Here is a 20,522-nt window from a genome sequence, read left to right on the forward strand (position 1 = left end):
AAGAACCAATTCCAACAAGAACACCAGGAAACCACAGAGCCATATGCAAGCACTGCAGTGCTCCAGTCTGTGGCTCCATCAAGGCTACTTCAAATTTCAAAAGGCATCTACAAGTAAGTTAACAGACAGACAGTGTTTTATTTTGAAAACCATCTCTTGATGGTATTATGCTACTGATATTTGATATCATCAGTGTTGGGGTCACTACTCAAGAATGTGTAATACACATTATTCACTTAAAAAACATAATGCATTACCTTACTTGTTATTCTCTATGAATAGTAACTCATTACTCTACTCATTACGGTAGTGCAACACAGCAAGAGCCTGGCATATACTGTAGCTCATAAATGCCTTAAACACACCTTCAACTCACAACACAACAGTAACATTAATGTGTTACATTACTCCGTTACAGCCAAATGTGATTATACTTATGTTACCCCCAACACTGGATATGTGTTTAAAAGCATGCAAGCACACTTTCTTTTTTCTTATGACTTGTTGTAAATTAAGAAAACAATTCTTGTCAATTGTGGAATTAATAGAAATATTTGTTCTCTTAAAGATTGATCTGAGGGACTTTTTTTCTACAGAAGAAACATCCGGAAATCTTGATGGACTGTGAAACCAACAGTTACACAATCCAGCCAAACCAGAGTGAAGATCATGGTAATCCTTCTGAAACAGCGAGTTCCAGCTCTAAGTGGTCACCAACTAATAGACAACAAGTTGCTCTGACTGACAGTGTTGTTACATATATTGCAAATGGTCTCCTCCCTCTCTACACTGTTGAAAATAAGGATTTCATTAATCTTTTGCATTTGGCCCAACCCTCCTTCACAATGCCCTCCCGAAGAGCTCTCAGCCAGGATCTTATCCCTCAGCGCTCAGCTACTGTAAAATCACATCTGATTAATCTGATGGAAAAAACGGAGTATATTTGCCTGACAGTAGATCTTTGGTCAAACCGATCAATGAAATCATTTTTTGGAATGACTGGCCATTTCATTATAGATTTCATGTTGCAGAGTGTAATGCCGAGCTGTCAGCGTTTTAAAGGGAGGCATACAGCAGAAAACATTTGTAAAATTTATGAGGATGTTCTTCAAAATTACAATATTCAGAACAAAATCTCATTCATTGTGACTGATAATGCCTCCAACATGGTAAAGGCATTCACCTTCTTCCCACCAATACAAGTTGCTAAAAGTGAAGAGGAAGAGCAGGATGACACATCTGATTTTGAAGTGGTGAATGTTGAAGAGGAGATGGTCTACTTCCCACCAGAGAGAAGCTCATGCTTTGTCCACACCCTTCAGCTTGTGGTTCGTGATGCCATGGATGAGGCTGGCTCCATAAAAAACTTATTGGGCAAGGTCCAAAAACTTGTTTCTTTTTGTCACAAGTCCACACTGGCTACTGACGCCCTAGAGGGAGGGCACAAACTGCAGCCTGCAAATGCCACACGCTGGAATAGCCAGTTAAAGATGCTGAGGTCTGTTCTCAATGTTCCAAGTGATGTACTTGCTGAGCTCCATTGCCCCATCCAGCTGACGTCATATGAGCTGAAAATAATCCAGGAGCTTTGTGAGGTATTGGAACCCTTTGAGGAGGCTACAGACAGATGCCAGGCTGACAAAATAGTAACCTCCAGCCTCATCATCCCTTGTGTCAGGGGCTTAAGGCATGCTATCAAAAACATGAAGATGACCGGTAATAAAAAGTTTGTGTCAACTCTACAATCCTCACTTGAGAGCCGTTTAACAAAATTTGAAGAGATGGAATGCTTCCAGGTGGCTGCCACGCTCGACCCAAGGTTTAAGTTGGACTGGTGTATTGGTGAAGAGCAGGTAATAATCAAAAACCTTCTCAGTGCAAAAGTTGAGTATGCCTCCCCAAAAGGGAATGCAACCATGAATGGCAGTGCTCAAACCAAAGAAACGCCCAAAACTGTTTTCCTACATGGTAAGCCAATCATCTGCCATGCCAGCTGACACAGCCCCACATGAGGTCCCTGTGTACTTCAGTACCCCTTGTCTTACAGAGGATACTGATCCTTTGGTCTATTGGAAAGAAAACCAAAGCCGTTTTCCTACCCTAGCTCAACTTGCATGTAAATATCTTGCCAAACCAGCTTCCTCTGCACCTGTTGAGAGAATCTTTAGTGTTGCAGGAAAGATATTCAGACCAGAACGGTGCAGACTCAATGATAAAACTATTAACCACCAACCGAACTATTAAAATAAGAAGAAAGTCGCGTCTGAAAGCTGCCTCAATTTTATTAAATTTGTTCAAATGAATGAAGAATATCATGTTTTTCCGTGCGCGCATGACCATTTCCATCAGTGGTGCCATATCACTTGATGAGGCCCACGCATCAAAGGCAAAAGAACGCATGGACATTTTCTTAATATAATAATTAAAAACCAACAGACTGATAAAAATGCGGGACATTTTCTCAATATGCGACGTGTGGGACAAGGGGTGAAAATATGTGTGGTACAACGCAAAGCGGGACAGGTGGTCACCCTACTTAGCAGACTTTCTGTTCGATCAAATGCTCACACAATAAAAAGACACCGAAGCTGTGCATGAAATCAGTCAATTGGTCAGACATTTACATTTTCTGTCTGGTAAATGGTACACAGTGCACAGTGCATCAGCTTGATAGGAGACAGATCCATTAACTGACCTAACGAGCTGATGATCTCAACGGGTGTGTTAAATAAGTGAGACATTCAAAATGTGCAGAGCAGGGGGCCCCCAGGACTGGAATTATGAACCACTGGTTTAGGGGACAGTGAATGATTCAGAGAGTGTAAATATGGTTTCCGTTGAGAAGAATGAAGCCTGGTTTGCGTCAGTGTTATATGAACCACCACAGTGCCCTGGTTCAAAGACACTATAGTATGAAGCAGGTCATATAAGTGAGTCGAGGCAGACCACAAAACATATTCAACCCATATGAATTCTACACAGCTAGTAATTCTATGCAGCTAGTTTCTCTGATATTTATCTCTGATATATAGATATATAGATATATTAGGGCTTAAAAAGACTTTGAGTTTGCCTATATATATGTGTGTGTACTGTGTGTAATTATTACACATTTATTAGGCAAACTCAAACTTTTATTCCCCTAACCCAACCCTAACCCTCACAGAAAACATGTTTGTATCGTTACACTTTTAGATAAACACCATTTACTATTTTTAATAATTTTTTAACATTGTGGGGACCGCAGGCCGGTCCCCAAAATGTCAAAAATTTCAGGTTTTACTATCTTTGTGGGGACATTTGGTCCCCACAATGTAGCAAAAACAAGTACACACACACATATGTATGTGTATATATATATATATATATATATATATATATATATATGAGCCGTTCTACAGAATTGGTGCAAACTGCTGTGGCACAACTGCATTTAAGTATTCAAATCCTAGATGTTTACTAAAATCTTTTTATTATTTATTGAAATCCACAATAATATTTAAAATATCAGTCAGCTTAATATGTACAAAAGCATCATTTATTGGATACTTTCAAGTTATCAACTTATGATAAAAATTGCACAAGTGATGTGGAAAAAAAAAAAAAAAATATATATATATATATATATATATATATATATATGGGGGGGGTACAGTTTTAGTACAGTTATGCAAATCGAAACATGGGATGTTTTGTTCAAAATAAAGTATACTGAATTATCAAGATGTTATGATAGTGTTTGGTTCAATGTATATTCAAACTAATGAATCTTTAAGTTTGAAATCAGCAACAAAAGAAAACAAAGAAAAACTGGATTCAAAATACAACAAATCTCATAAATTACACTTGAAATTGTTAAAAATGTAATTGTTATTGATTTACCTCTAAAATGTTTTAATAAAATAGCAAAAAATATATTTACAAGGTAGATGTAAGCACAATTTTAGGTTAATATAACCCTTTCTATTAAATTGTGTGTTTCGGTAGTAACAAATATTCCAAAACATTCTGAAAATACAATATGAGAATTAACTGCACAATTACAAGAAGTCTCAAGTCTCAAGTCTCATTTATTTATATAGCCCTTTCTACTACAACGTAGACCAAAGGACTGTACATCTCAAAAAAAAAGAAAAGAAAACGTGCAAATACATAACATACAAAACAAAATCAAGAATTAAAAGCGACAGAACACAAATACGTTTTCACACGAATTTTAAAAACATCAACTGATGGTGCAGATCTAATATCAGGGGGAAGCGCATTCCACAGTCTGGGGCCAACGACTGAAAAGGCTCGATCCCCTTTAGTTTTAAAACGAGTTCTCGGAACAAAGAGCAGTAAACAATTAGAAGACCTTTGTGATCTACCAGAGTTCATATGCACCAAGTCCTTAATATATTCTGGGGCCCAGTCGTAAACAGCTTTATAAACATACAACAACACCTTGTACTGTATTCGATATTTCACAGGAAGCCAATGAAGCCTTTCTAAAACTGGTGTTATATGCTCCCTGTTCTTAGTACCAGTAAGAAGCCTCGCGGCAGCATTTTGAACCAGCTGCAATTTTGAAATAGGATATTGACTAATTCCTACATAAAGAGCATTACAGTAATCCAAGCGAGAAGAGATAAATGCGTGAATCACTGTTTCTAGATCGGGAACAGACAAAAAAGATTTAATTTTCGCAATAGTCCTTAACTGATAAAAACAATTTTTTACCACATTTTTAACCTGATGGTCAAACATAAGAGCAGAATCAAAAATTACACCTAAGTTTCTTATTTTAGGCTGAACGTTTGTTTCCCATGTACCTAAAAAATCAGTTAAACCACTGAAACCATCCTTGTTCATCCCAAAAACCATGACTTCCGACTTACTAGCATTTAACTGCAGGCACTTTTGCTTTAACCAGCTGGTCACCTCCTTTAGACAAGATACCAAGGATAAGTGAAGAAAATGTATAGAAATGTGTACCTTGGATACCCTAACCTTAACAATTTGCCTACATACAAAATTTGTGGAAAAAGACTGACTTTGCACCAATTCTGTAGAATGGCCCATATATATATGTGACCCTGGACCACAAAATCAGTCTTAAGTCGCTGCGGTATATTTGTAGCAATAGCCAAAAATACATTGTATGGGACAAAATTATAGATTTTTCTTTTATGGCAAAAATCATTAAGTAAAGATCATGTTCCATGAAGATATTTCGTAAAATCCCTACTGTAAATATATGAAAACGTAATTTTTGATTAGTAATATACATTGTTAAGACTTTATTTGGACAACTTTAAAGGTGATTTTCCCAATATTTCGATTTTTTTGCACCCTCAGATTCCAGATTTTCAAATAGTCGTATCTCGACCAAACATTGTCCTGTCCTAACAAACCATACATCAATGGAAAGCTTATTTATTCAACTTTCAGATGATACACTGAGATAAATCTTTTGAAAAATTGACCCTTATGCCTTATGACTATATATATATATATACACGCACAAACACACACTACCAGTTTTTAAAGAATTCTCTTCTGATCACCAAGCCTACTTTTATTTGATCCAAAATACAGCAAAAGCAATAACACTGAAATATTTTTTACTATATAAAATAACTATTTGAATATATTTTAAAATGTATTTATTCCTGTGATCAAAGCTGAATTTTCAGCATCATTGCTCCAGTTTTCAGTGTTACATGATCCTTCAGAAATCATTATAAAATGCTGATTTGCTGTTCAATTTTTTATATATATATTATTATTATTATCAGTATTTAAAACAGTTGAGTATTTTTCTTTTCAGGATTCTTTGATAAATAGACAGATCCAAAGATTAGCATTTATCTGAAATAAAATAGAAATTAATACTTTTATTTAGCAAGGATACTTTAAATTGATTTTACAATTTTGAAATTTTCATGTCATGCCATAATATATATCAGCAGTAGCACCAAAACGTGTTTGATATATAATGTAATAGGTGGTGGCCAATATTTTTTTTTAAGTCATGATATAAATGAACATTTTTTAATTGACTGTTTTAGTACTATTCATGTTTTATTTATATAGAGTCTTTATATTCATGGCAGTGACACAACACCTTTTTACATGAAATTCACATTCACAAATGATTAATTTACCGTCCATGCCGTTTCACAGAAAATTCTCTCCCTTCCTTCCTTGACCTCTGGATGTGATGTTGATGTATTATTACGTGTGTAACGGGCTCTGCATTCAGGATCTCTCTCCTCCTGTTTCTATGGAGACCAGAGAGCCAATCAGCTGCCTTGGCCGTGGACTGTACTAAAGGCTGCAGATGGAGGAGGCAGAGCATGTCTTACACATTAAGGAATCTCACACACACACACACACACACACACACACGTTACCTCAGCAGCATCTTTGAATTTCTGTCCTTGTCAGTGCATGCTCCCCCGCAGCATGTAACAATCCACATCTTGCTGATGTAAGTGCGTGATGCGCGTGTGACATCACGGCCCAGGACGCAGCGCTGTAGTGTTGTGAGCAGTCTGAATGAGCGAGCGTACGGCACACGCAGACCCACGGCCATGGCACACAGACTCAGTATGATGTGAGTATCAGATGCAGTCTGCATGCATGACAGTGCTCTCAAGATGTTTTACTGCGGTGCTGAGGCATGTGTTTTACATGGAGGCTGTTGAATGGGCTTGCGATTGTGTGTTTACTCCACAGGGAGCTTGTGTTGATAGGACTGAGGCAGTGTTCTTCAGGACGTGCAAATAATGTGATCTGGATGTGCTGGTGCAGTAAATGACAGTGACAGCACTTGTGTTTGCTCTGCTGAGCTGAGGTGTTTTCATGCGTCGTATAAACACAAGGAGCTGTGACCCTGTGTGTGTTTGTGTGTGTGTGTGTGTGTGTGTGTGTGCGCGTGTTTGGCTGTAGCTGATGTGCATTATGACGCAATTTCACAGTCACATGCTTGGAGCACATTGTGCTGCTATGAACTGTGATCTGTGATGCATTTATCCTTCGTGTGCAGTGTTCAGTCTGGCTATCTGTGCCATGATTAACTTAGCTTTAGATTGTTATTTTTGCTATTTATTTGTATATTCTTGCTGTCACATAAAGCGTACAATACGCATCTGAAAACAGCATCAGAGATGTGTGAGTGTTTTTTGGAGATTCAATCCTTTCAAGGTGACTGAGGTTAAACTGAAGGGCACATTAGCACTAATTCATGGGCTTAATGCTATTTGGGCACTTTGTAGGACGTTCGAATGGTGAATTCAAAGTGATTCAGTAAGGAATACTGGTGTCCTGCTTGTACTGCACAGTGCATACTTTTAACTACTATTTTTATTTATTTTTCAAAAAGCATGCAAAACAGTGTGAAGTGTACATTTATTGTAGTGTGCTACATTGTTGTCACATGACCTCATCACATTGCATTTTGTATGTCAGTTATCATTATAATCAGAAATAGATGTATTTTCTTATTTTGTGTTGTATGACAGATATTGCTGCTATAAAGCTCTTGTATATCTTGTATTTAGGGTTGCACAGTTTCAGAAAAACAAAAAAACAAACAGTTGTTTATATGGCTGCACAATTTGGCCAAACTGTTGAAATGTATAATATAAAATAAAATAAAATAAAATAAAAAAAAATAATTGGGACAAAACATTGCTTTTTATTTTCATTTATTTATTTATTCATTTTTTTTTTTTTTTTTTTTTTTTTTTTACAATAAGCAATAGACTTTATTCATAATGTTATAGTTAGGAACAATATTAATATTAAGTGGCCAAGATGATTCATTAATATTTTTAGCCATTTTTTGTGGATGTAAAAAAACCCTCTCTTATAAGAGTTGTGTGTGATCACTCATGAGAAGCAATTATGTTTGAGAAACATTTAAATGCATTAATGACCTTTAAGCTCTATTTGTGAACTATTCCTGTTACATTCATCTAACCTTTTGTCTCAAGTGCATGAAAATCTGTGACTGAAGCAGTGACGTTGTGTATTTGACAGCAGTCTGGTGCAGAGTTACATAAAGACCTGGGTACTCATGGAGAAATGAACTCACATCTTCACCTGTCATTTATTCATCAATATCAGACACAAACACAACCATTCACACAGCAAACTCTTTATAAGGCTAGTGTTTCACAGGATGCGAGCCATTGTAATGTTATCTGGAGATGAGAATAGGCTAACAAGCACTTGAATTCTCCTTACAATGGAAAGAAAACAGTAGAAAATACTAATGTAAGTAAGTGTTTGTAGTGTTGAGTAGATGACGTCTTTGTTTCTCCTTGTGTCGTAGGTATGTAAATGCTTTGCACCAGTACTGCTGTCCCGCGCCGTTGCGCTCTAAGCAGCTAGCTGTACCTGCTCCTCTCTCTGAGTGCAGGTAAGAGGCGCTCGAGTCCAAAAACTCACTCTCTAGACTGACAGATTGAACTGCTTTCCACGCTGAGCTTAATTAGAAGTGACTGTGCAAACTTTCAGCAGCTCAGCTGTTTGTTTTGTCTCTGTTATAGTGTATCAGTTATATCAGCTTGTTTCTTATTTTGGTCTGTGTCTCATTTTAAAGGTTTTTTGTATACTATAAGTTGCCAATAATAATGTTGGCTAGCTTTATCACAGAAACATATTATGGAACAGTAGTAATTTGAATATTATTTCTGGTTCACAGTTGCCATACCTGCATTTATTTACCATTTAACATTATAAAACAAGTGTAATTGTTGTTTAACGAACTTGAAATCTTTGCATTAGGGGTATTTAAAGATATTTGTGAATATGAAATTCTGAAATGTGATGTGACCTCTTGTATTTTTATTTACAATTGTATATTGTAATTCCAGTTCATGAGAATGACTTTTGTTTGTTTCCATACTGTATCAAGCTGTTCGGAAATGTCATGTGATTTGTTTAAAATTGCTTCAATTTAAACGAAAAGATGAGTAGATGAAATTACAATCCAAATGATTTAAAGGAGATTTATTATGCCCCTTTTTACAATATGTAATAAAAAATGTGTCTGTGAAGTTTCAGCTCAAAATACCCTACAGATAATTTTAAAATGCCTATTTTGAGTGGAAGCAGAACACGCTGTTTTCATGCGTGGCTCTTTAAATGCAAATGAGCTGCTGTTCCCCGCCCCCTTTTCCAGAATAGAGACAGAGCGCATTTAGGCCATGCCCACACTATCCAATGCTCTCCATTGACTTTGTATTGTGGGAAGCTGCCTCCTTGTCATTTCTGACTTATAACAAAAAACAGAACAATGTCTAAAAGCTGCTATGCGACAATGCACGTTTTTTTATGACAACATAGTTATGTGGGTTTTAGCTTTTTTGCTGTGCACATTGTCGCATAGCAGCTTTTAGACATTAGAGCGTTGGATTGTTTTCCCCCCGGTGGGTGTGGTTTTCAGATTATGATGCGTGTCGCTCTGTCTCTAGAGGTTGTGCATTGATGTCACTTTCCCGCCGGAACACGCCCCCTCAGCCGGACTAATCGAGTGGCAAAATTTATATAGGGAAGCTGTGAAAATGCGAGTAAAACAAATGATAATCAGTTTAAACTAAATGTTGCTGGAATTGATATAGTGTTCGTTACAACTTACCAAATATCCAGTGGTCCATGGATACTGATATGCGGCCTGGAATCATGTTTCCTGTCTGATTTTGACGCCGGGGAAATAAATAAAGCTAAATTGCCAGTGAACACATTTTGTAAATACAAAATAGGTTGTTCTAAATCTGGATGATCACTTATATCAATTTTATATCAAAACAAATATTTAAATATTTAATTGATTAGTTGTCAATATGATATATTAAATAATACAATACATAGGGTTTCGCTTTGTTTCGCTTTCTGGAGTTCATTTGTTTCTGTGAATTGCAGGGATCCATTTGCTTCTCTTTTTTGAAGCGTTCGGCAGTCTGTAAAACTATACCTCAGATTTCCTGTCAAATCTCTTTTTACAGTCAATCGCAAAGCTGTTTCTCATTTCAGAGGTGTTTCGTGTGTTCTGTCGCGGCATTCAACCAATGCTGCCACTCAGTCTTTTTTTCATTCCAGCTGACGGTGGCGTCACGTGCATACCCGCTATAGCACTGTGCCCTAACAGCTCGTATCTCAGATACTCTTGATTTTGATTATCATGTCTGTCACTCTGAAATCATGTGTTTTAAAGCCATATTAGTTTAAAAACTTTTGATATTTGGTTTTCTGAGCACACACATCTGAAGCACCCACACAGAAAGTGGCTGTCACACGGCATGTGAGCATTAAAATAAGTTCTCTTTAATGTCTTATTGCGCTTAAACTTTCAAATACACAAATTTATGTTAAAAACATACGATTTACAAAAACAGTCAGTTAGGTCTGTGAAGGTAAACAGCTGGGGAAAAAATGGCATGTTTATATTAGATCTTTGTGGCAGCAGCGTAATATACAGTAAATAAATCAATAAATCCACTGCTCTCTTGTCTCCTCTGTGGCTGGGACTCTAAATAGTGGTCTGTGCTCTTCTGTGCAGCCAATGACAGAAAAGATAGCATACTTTGCTTGAACATGCCATGGCATTAGAACTGCTACACCATTGTTGCTTGCAAAAACGAAATAGCTGTGCTGTGGGTGGATACGTGCAGATTAAGGGATGGTAAACTATTACGTGAACTATTACGCTGCTGCCACACAGATCTAATATAAACAGCGCATTTAGCCACAAAACTTGCTAACTAGCATGGTATTAGGAAAGGTGATTGCAGAGATTCATTAAAAAAAAACCCTTATACTCACTTGTGCTGTAGGTGAAGCTGGATCACGAATGATTTGTGCGAACATAGACGGATATATGTAGATCAGGAGGCGCATTCCCTTCACAAACAAACGTAATCCACTGCATCTTCAACGGCTCAGATGTCGGGAGTAAATGACGACCACTACGTTCATTATTACATCCAGCAACACAACACCTCAGTCGCTTAATCAGAGGTATTCTCATCTAACTTAAATCCCTGCTCCAACATCGAAACAATGGAGGTTGGACTGTTACAGCTGATTTAGGACGGGCCTGACGCTCATGTCAGTCAACTATTGTGGGAGCGGCCTCTGTCGGTGTGACAGGCATCTGAGAATGGCTCGATTTGAAAAAGGGGATATTATTTTTACAGATTAATTAGAAACCACTGCATGGATTTTTATCACTATAGGGTAGATGTGTACATACACTGACAACACACATTAATGTTCAAACAACGTAAATGTTCAAACAAACAATGTAAAAGTGAACTTTGCAATCGATGACCCCTTTAATACTCACATGCTGTGTGACAGCCACTTTCTGTGTGCGTGCTTCAGACAAGCCCTGTTATTATAATATTATTATAATATTATCATATTATAATAATATTATAATAAGAGGCTTGTTTTTTCTCATGCAGAGAAAGTCTTACCAAAACAAAGTTACTGAGTTGTCCCTTTTTACGTTTTCTGGACCCAATTATACATGAAACTTAAACATGAAAAAAATCAGATTTTCGTGATATTTTTCTTTTAAACTACCAACAAATGCCAATATATTTTTTCCTCAAAGCATTTTTTTATGATTTTGCCTAATTCAAATCTGAAGTATTGTGAGTCAGTTCGGTGTTTGTGATTGACAGCTGCATTATTTTCTCTCAGTTGTGAATCTCTTGTTATGTGTCTGCTGTGTGAACGTCGCCTGTTGAAGCTTGAATGTGGCTCAGTTTGCTCCCTAGTTGATATTCATTTTAGCTACAGGAATAAAAATACAGTCTAGAAAGAGCCCCTATTCATGAAAATGTATTTTTTTTATGTGCAATTGTATTTTTTTTATTAGATTTGTTTAATGTCTGATTTCACTTGAGATTTTTTATAGAGTTTTTAGAGATGTCTGTTGTCAGTCCTGTTATTCTCATGAACTGGAATTTGATTTGCTTTTATTATTTGTTTAAATAAAATAATGTCATGTGTTAATTATAGACCAATCTTTTGTCAATGTCACAGCTTGTCACACACTAAAGTGGTGGCAAAAATGACCGAAGTAGTTACAGTCAAAAGGCTGACTTAAAGCATAAGCCCAATGCTATCGGGAGACTACAGTGCTGTGCTGTTCCTGTCAAAACAACACATTCTCACTCCCGAAGCGTCTGATGCTCTGCCTGTCAACATACCTACTGTATGTTAAAAGCCTATAGCATCTTTTTTTGCGATTTGGCTTGTAACCTTAATGCTTTCAGTCAGAATTTGGTCTCAAATCTTAAAGAGATTTCTATTTTGTTAGTTTCAATTTATGTAGACTGTGGTCACAATTCGTTCCCTAATTTTAGTAAATCGTGGCCACAAATTGGTACAGCAGAAGATAAGATGAGTAGATCAGCAGACAAACCATGAAAACTGTCAGAGCAATTATCCTTTGGATTCATTGTGATTTGGCTAGCTACTTTTTTGAATACAACATGCTGCTAGTTCCCTTTCGATACTACACTCGTACTGCGTCGTTAGACGCTATGGGAAAAAGTCCTTTTTTCTCCTTGACTGAAGCCTTTTTCATAAACGCAGTGCAACTGCACGGCCATTGGATCGTGCAGAGAAACGAAACGAGCCAATGACTCGGCAGCGGTGCTGCACGAGCCTATGGCGAAGATGCCCGCCGAAGCCCGCCAGAAGGGGCGGGGTCAATGGCTATATAAGCGGCCGCTTCGCCATAGGGAATCAGATTTCTTCTCCTTCAGCGACGATTCTTTGCTTACAAGAAAGAAGCCTACTCGCCGTGACAAGCACCTGCAAGCGGAGTGATTCTGCAGCTGACTCGCCGCCCGCTGACGCCGGCTGCAACGCATTCTCCCCTGCCGCCATCCGTCGATTTTCTCGCGCTAAAAGAGCAAATAAGGCGTTGTTTCAAATGCCGCGCCGTTTTTGTCGTGCATGCAAGGCCCCCTTGCATGCTGCCGACAATCACGGTGAGTGCGTCTCCTGCTTGGGGCTTCCCCATGCGGAGGCAGCACTCAAAGAGACGGATTGTCCCCATTGCGGGGATATGAGTCTCTCCTCTCTGCGCTCACGGATAGCGTTCTTTTCAGAACGCGACTCCGCCCCTCGCGCCCTCCCGTTTCCTTCTTCACAGGAGCCTGTGAAGAAGAAACAGCGGGGTAGAGGATCTCAGCGCTCGGAGTTAGGTGAGCTCACGTCGGCTCAGCCCCCGCGTGCCTCGCCTTCTCCACAAAGAGAGGGTTCCCCTGTGCTCTTCACCCGCCCGGATCTGTGTCCCTCTGCGGCTGCGAGCGACATGGTCTCCTTCGGCGGGAGTGAAGATGACATGCTGGACAGCATGTCACTGGCTGCTTCGGATGCTGAGGAGCTGTCGGGCTCGATCAATGACCCCGCCCCCCTGCCATCCGCCGACACCAGCGATCCCAGGTCCAAAACTGGCATGGACGCCGAGCTCTTCCGCGTTCTGACCAGAGCTGTGGACGAGCTGGGATTGGAGTGGTCTCCTCCGGAGGAGCCCCCACGCAGCCTCCTCGACGAGTGGTTCCTGCCGGGCGCCGTCAGGCCCTCGCCAGCGGGCCTCTCCGTTCCTCCCTGAGGTCCACGAGGAACTCACCAGATCCTGGCGCGCCCCCTACTCAGCGCGCCTGCGTGTCTCGTCTTCCTCCGCCCTCACGTCTGTCGACGGCGCCGAAGACAAGGGTTACGAGAAGCTGCCTCCCCTGGATGAGTCAGTGGCCGCCCACCTTTGCCCGCCCACTGCCATCGGATGGAAAACCAAGGCTTCCCACCCGTCTAAGCCGTGTAGGACGACCTCGGCTCTCGCCGGACGCGCCTACACGTCGGCCGGACAAGCTGCTTCAGCTCTGCACTCGATGGCAATTCTCCAGGTGTTCCAGGCCAAGCTTCTCGCCCAATCAGACAAGTCTGCCTTGGACCCTGCCACTTTGACAGAGTTGCGAAGCGCCACGGACCTGGCTCTGCACGCTACAAAAGCCACAGCCCAGGCGATTGGCAGATCCATGGCCAGCTTGGTCGTGCTCGAGCGCCACCTTTGGCTCACGTTAACGGAGATCAAGGATGCGGATAAGGTCCCCTTTCTGGATGCCCCGATCTCCCCCACAGGTCTGTTTGGGCCGTCCGTGGAGGGATTCGCTGAGCGTTTCTCTGCGGCACAAAAGTCGTCCCAGGCTATGCGACACTTTCTGCCAAAACGCTCGAGTTCCACAGCTGCTTCCGGGCGCCCCAAGTCTGCACCGCCCCAGCAGCCGGTGAAACCCGCGTCTACGACCCCTTCTGCCGCTGCTGCCGCAGCCCAGCCAGCCAAGGCCGAGCCAAGACTGCGCTCTCGCTCTGCTAGACGTTACCCCTTCCCCATGCGTCAGGGACCGCGTCCTAAGCTGGCGTTGGATCCGGCGCCTCCGTCGTCGTCCTAATCCAGGCGAAAGGAAGAGGAGGGGGCAAAGTCTCGCGCTGGCCGGACCACCCCCCAAGAGGCCTCTGCTGAACCTCCAAGCACCTCGCTCAATGCCGGGTGCCGAGGGCGGTGTGTTTTGTGTAAAAGCTGTTGTGAATACTGGGTCCATGTGTCTTGCGCCCATACAAACAGTCGCTGTGACAGCGAACAAAATAAAACACAAACATCCTCAAAAAGAGGGCAAATTTCCTCTTCCAATCATAAAGGGTGTCTCGTGCCATTGCGATGGCCAACCGCCCGAACCGATTATACCCTTGGCCACTCGGGCAGAGGCCTGGCAGGCCATCCCCGGAGTGTCAGACTGGGTATTGGGGATAGTAAAAAGAGGCTACTCACTCCAGTTCGCTCGAAGGCCCCCGCGTTTCAGCGGCGTGGTCCCCACCGTGGTGATGAGCAGGGACGCTCACGTCCTGCGCTCAGTGGTGATGATATTGCTGGAAAAGGGCGCCATAGAAGTGGTCCATCCAGCCCAGAGCGACTCGGCGTTTTACAGCCGCTACTTCCTTGTCCCCAAGAAGGATGGGACTCTTCGACCCATTCTCGATTTAAGACGCTTGAATCAGGCCCTCATGAGACGGCCGTTCAAGATGTTAACTCTGAAGCAGATCCTCTCGCACGTTCGCTCAGGGGACTGGTTTCTCTCGCTGGATCTGAAAGACGCGTACTTTCACATCCAGATAGCCCCCCATCACAGGCGATTCTTGAGATTCGCCTTCGAGGGAGTGGCTTATCAATACACGGTCCTGCTCTTCGGCTTGTCCCTGGCTCCCCGCACGTTTACAAAGTGCATGGACGCGGCTCTCGCCCCCCTGAGACAGAGGGGAATCCGCATCCTCAACTACCTCGACGACTGGCTCGTTCTGGCCCAGTCGGAGGAAGAACTGTTGTCTCACAGGACCCTTCTCCTCAGCCACTTAGAGTGCCTAGGACTCAAGGTCAATTTGCCCAAGAGTATGTTGCACCCCAGCCGGAAAATATCGTTTCTGGGAGCAATTTTCGATTCAACTCAGCTGAGGGCTATGGTTGTGCCAGAGCGAGCTCTGTTAATACAGCAATTAGCGGGTTCGTTCAGGGCCGGAGCCCGCTTCCCCCTCAAGCGGTTTCAGAGAATGCTAGGTCTTATGGCCTCGGCATCCCCAGTGCTGGAATTGGGCTTACTACGTATGCGACCCCTTCAGCGTTGGTTGAAACCACGAGTTCCGCCTCATGCATGGCGTCACGGCCGTCTGCATGTCAATGTGGACCGAGCTTGTGTGAAAGCCCTGGCCCCCTGGAAGGACCTGCAATGGTACAAAAGGGGCGTGCCCTTGGGTTTGGTCTGCAGAAGGAAGGTAGTCACAACGGATGCTCCAACAGGGGTTGGGGGCGTTGTGCGATGGCAGCCCAGCCTTCGGCCTATGGCCAAAGGCAGAGGAGGGATTTCACATCAACTGCTTGGAAATGCTGGCAGTATGTCACGCCCTCTGCGCCTTCCTGCCAGATCTGAAGGGACACCACGTACTGGTCCGCTCGGACAGCATGACTGTGGTGTCTTACATAAATCGCCAGGGGGGTCTCTCCTCCAGACTCCTCTTCACTCTGGTGAAGGATCTTCTGGAATGGGCTCAGTGCAACCTGGCTTCATTGAGAGCGGTTCACGTGCCGGGCAAACTGAACCAGGGCGCGGATATGCTATCACGAAGCAATGTCCCCTCGGGAGAGTGGATGCTTCACCCGCAGACGGTTCAGAAAATTTGGGAGGTCTTTGGCAAGGCAGAGGTCGACCTCTTCGCCTCAAAAGACAACTCTCATTGCCCAATATATTTTTTTCGAAAGAGAGAGATGCGTTGGCCCACGATTGGCCCAACCTCCTCCTGTATGCTTTTCCCCGACGTCTTTGATTCCTCAAATACTCAAACGAGTCAGGGAACAACGTCACAAGCTCCTCCTGGTGGCCCCGCTTTGGAGGACTCAGCCATGGTTCCCGGAGCTATGTCAGCTGCTTTGCGCAGCCCCTTGGCCGATCCCCTTGAGACGAGACCTTCTCTCTCAGGCGAACGGGGCCATTTGGCATCCCCAGCCCAATCTATGGGCCTTACACCTGTGGTGTTTGAACGGGAACCTGAGAACCTCTCGGAAGGAGTTTTGAACACAATCTCTCAAGCTAGAGCTCCGTCTACTAGGCGCCTCTACGCTTTTAAGTGGTCCGTTTTTTCCACCTGGTGTTCCACCCGTGGAAAAAATCCGGTTTCTTGTGACATATCTGTGATACTGTCTTTTCTCCAAGAGCTGTTGGATAAGGGTCGTTCCCCTTCCACACTCAAGGTCTATGTGGCTGCTATAGCGGCCTCTCATACCCCAATAGCAGGCCAGTCGATTGGCAGGAACAACTTGGTTGTTCGTTTTCTGAAGGGGTCTAGAAGGATGAATCCTTCCCGCCCCCACACTATCCCTACTTGGGACCTATCCACGGTTCTGAGGGCGCTAAAGAGTTCCCCCTTCGAACCATTGTCGGATGCAGACCTTAAGACCCTGACACTTAAGTCCGCCTTGCTGCTAGCCTTAGTGTCAGTCAAACGTATAGGAGATCTGCAAGCGCTCTCTATAAGCCCCTCCTGCCTTGAGTTTGGACCAGGCGACTCTAAGGTCATCCTGAAACCAAGGCATGGTTACGTGCCTAAGGTGCCCTCCACCCCGTTTAGGGCACAAGTGGTAACGCTCTCTGCTCTTCCCTCTTCGGAAGGTGATCAAGAGTTGAGTCTGCTCCGTCCTGTTAGGGCATTGAGAATGTATGTCGAGCGATCCGCCCCCTTTAGGAAGTCGGATCAGCTCTTTGTATGCTTTGGTGGCCGCAATAAGGGACAACCGGTCACAAAGCAGAGACTTTCTAGATGGATAGTTGATGCTATCTCCCTAGCCTATTCCTCCTTGGGTCTAGAATGCCCCGTCGGAGTGCGTGCCCACTCAACAAGAGGCGTGGCCTCTTCCTGGGCGTGGTCTAGTGGTGTATCCATGGCAGAAATCTGTGCGGCGGCCGGCTGGGCCTCGCCGTCCACATTTACTAGGTTCTACAGCCTAGACATCCCCGCCCTACAGGCGGGAATCCTTTCTGCATGAGTAATCACAGGAGAGCGATTCTCGACCAGACCTTGTTCTACTCGTCACTAGGGCTGTTGGGTCTAAGTACGGGTTCGGTCGTTCTCTCCATGGCATGGCGTTTATGGACCGGTTCCCATAGCGTCTAACGACGCAGTACGAGTGTAGTATCGAAAGGGAACGTACTCGGTTACTATCGTAACCTCGGTTCCCTGAGATACGGGAACGAGTACTGCGTTACGGGCCATACCATGTCGCTGCACGACATAATCGTCGCTTCAGTCGAAGTAACCTGATTCCCTATGGCGAAGCGGCTGCTTATATAGCCATTGACCCCGCCACTTCTGGCGGGCTTCGGCGGGCATCTTCGCCATAGGCTCGTGCAGCACCGCTGCCGAGTCATTGGCTCGTTTCGTTTCTCTGCACGATCCAATGGCCGTGCAGTTGCACTGCGTTTATGAAAAAGGCTTCAGTCAAGGAGAAAAAAGGACTTTTTCCCATAGCGTCTAACGACGCAGTACTCGTTCCCGTATCTCAGGGAACCGAGGTTACGATAGTAACCGAGTACGTTTTCTTCCATCATTTAGTGTAGATGTGCTGCAGACATTGGGATTGGTCTGTACACAGAAATATGGTTATATAAAGCATGCTTGAGTAAACAGCCTTGAGAGAAGTCAGATCATATGTGCTTTAGGATCTCTAGACCAGTGCTTCTCAACTGATGGGTGACGACCATAAAATGAGTCTCTGAGCTGATTGTGAAATAAAATCAGGTGATAAAATGGAAACAATAAAATGTAACCAGATTTTTGTTGTTGACATCTAACCAAACTTATAAGTATTTTAGCATATTTAGAGGCCAATGATACAGATGCCAACAAGAGATGCCTTCACAGACCATGAACAAAACGACAAGAGGTAACCTATCCACATTAAATACAAAAATGTATCAATTCTCTTATTTAGTCTATGTCATGTTAAAGGGTCCCTAGTGAAAAATAAATATACTAAAATATATTTAAAATGCACTTATTTCATGCTAAGTATACTAAAAATATAATTACATAATAATAATTACATATTATGTACTTAATTAAAATACCCTGCAATTGAACTTTTAGTATACTACACTGGTATATTTAAAGTCTGATAAATTGGAACAACTAATTTTGTGCTTAATGCACTTTAATTGTGCAGAAGTAGTGCTGAAGTCCAACTAAAGATATACTGAAGTATATTTTATTTTCGTAAAGTGGAACTATTGCTAGTATACTTTAGGTACACTTTAAATATTTTGCATTTAAAGACCGATACTATTTAAAAATCATACAGTCCTCATTTTAGGCTTAATATTAAGAAATGTGCATTGTGCACAAGTAGTACTCCAAATAAAGTTTAATTATAATTTTTATATCAGTAAGTCTCGAGTGATATGTCAGTAAATATATTAATAGACTTCAACTATACTTATAAATGCATTTTAAATCTATTACTTTTTTACTAGGGGTAGTTCCAAACCTCTGTGACGTCTTCTGTTATACATAAAAGAAGATATTTTGAAGAATGTGGGTAACAGTTTCTGGTCCCCACTAACTTCTGTAGTTTGGAAAAAAATACTGTGGAAGTCAGTGGGGAGCAGAAACTTTGGTTACCCACATATTACCCACATTCAAAATATCTTCTTTTGCATTCAATAAATGTGCCAAAATAGTTTGGTTGGACATCAACAACAAAAATGGACATTGCATCTATGCAGTGTAGAGCATTTTGTTTACCTTTGCACAATAAACTATTTTGATTGTGTTTTTGGGGGATGTCTGATAAAAAATGTATGGGTCCTGAAGCAATAGTTGCTGAGAAGTGCTGGCCTATAGTATGCAGTGCGTGACAATCACGTGTGTGCGGTGTGCTGTTCTTATAGTGTGCTTCTCTCACAGGGATGATAATGTGCTGCATCAGTTCTGCTGTCCTCCATCTGGAAGCAGCAGTCCTTCAAGATAGCAGGAATGACATCTCCTGTTCAGCCAAGGATCTGTCCTCTCTCACAAAGCGTTCTTCCAAAAGAGCTACATCATCCATCCATCCATCCATTCGTCTCCTGAGGGAACAGTGTGTTTCTCTGGGGAATAAACGTCACTGTGTGTGCCGTTGCGTTCACATATAGGACAGATGGAAATCTTTCTGCAGTAGTTCATTTACAAGCGCAGTCCATTAACGCTGGAAGAACACAACTGTAGCGCTAGAACTAATACAGTCGAGTGTTAGTCAACCTCAAACGTGTACCTCTGATACAAAGATAGATAGCTAAAAGTGTATTATGCACAGTGTGGAAGAGTAAAATGAGTGAAAGAGCAATTTCATTCAGTACTCAGAGTGATGCATGAAATGAAAAAGCAATATCTATTTAAGAATCAATTACTGTATCACAGCTGTATCTGCTTTGCCTGATATCAGTAGCTTATTGTCTTGAACATGTAACAAGATTCAAATTAAAAGTTTCATTTTTGACCCTCTTGTATATGATTATTATTTGTATAGTTTTTCTTTCATTTGTGCAGTGTTTTTTAAAGTTAATTTTCAGTGATTATCTGTGTTCACCCTAGTAAAAAGTAATAGATTTAAAATGCAATTATTTTATACTAAATATTATTGAAGTCTATTAACATATCTACTGACATATCACTCAAGACTTTACTGATATAAAAATTGTAATTAAACTTTATTTGGAGTACTGCTTGTGCACAATGCACAGGTCTTAATATTAAGCCCAAAATATGTTTTAATGTCATTATTGATGAGGATTGTATGATCTTTAAATAGTATCAGTCTTTAAATGCAAAATATTTAAAGTGTACCTTAAGTATACTAGCAATAGTTCCACTTTAGCACAATCAAATATACTTTATTATATCTTTAGTTGGACCTCAGCACTACTTCTGCA

At 41.9% G+C, this 20,522-nt stretch overlaps 2 protein-coding genes across 2 annotated transcripts in view; both read left to right on the forward strand.

Annotated features, from left to right (window-relative positions):
* The window catches only part of iqsec1a (IQ motif and Sec7 domain ArfGEF 1a), a 91,779-nt gene that overhangs the window by 20,273 nt on the left and 50,984 nt on the right, over positions 1 to 20,522 (forward strand).
* On the forward strand, positions 6,110 to 20,089 carry LOC127154434 (uncharacterized). Its single transcript, XM_051095945.1, has 3 exons — positions 6,110 to 6,601; positions 8,324 to 8,410; positions 19,519 to 20,089. The coding sequence occupies exons 1-3, from the start codon at positions 6,579 to 6,581 to the stop codon at positions 19,580 to 19,582; spliced, it is 174 nt and encodes a 57-aa protein (XP_050951902.1). The 5' UTR covers positions 6,110 to 6,578; the 3' UTR covers positions 19,583 to 20,089.

The sequence above is a fragment of the Labeo rohita genome, chromosome 23 (assembly GCF_022985175.1).
Source record: "Labeo rohita strain BAU-BD-2019 chromosome 23, IGBB_LRoh.1.0, whole genome shotgun sequence".
In the NCBI taxonomy this organism is placed as follows: Eukaryota; Metazoa; Chordata; class Actinopteri; order Cypriniformes; family Cyprinidae; genus Labeo; species Labeo rohita.

What these genes read in the sequence shown, in the direction of transcription:
- LOC127154434 (XM_051095945.1), top strand. Translation starts at nt 6,579, where the DNA reads ATGGCACACAGACTCAGTATGAT. An exon ending in GCACACAGACTCAGTATGAT is followed by an intron (nt 6,602 to 8,323) that starts GTGAGTATCAGA and finishes CTTGTGTCGTAG; the next exon opens with GTATGTAAATGCTTTGCACC. An exon ending in GCTCCTCTCTCTGAGTGCAG is followed by an intron (nt 8,411 to 19,518) that starts GTAAGAGGCGCT and finishes CTTCTCTCACAG; the next exon opens with GGATGATAATGTGCTGCATC.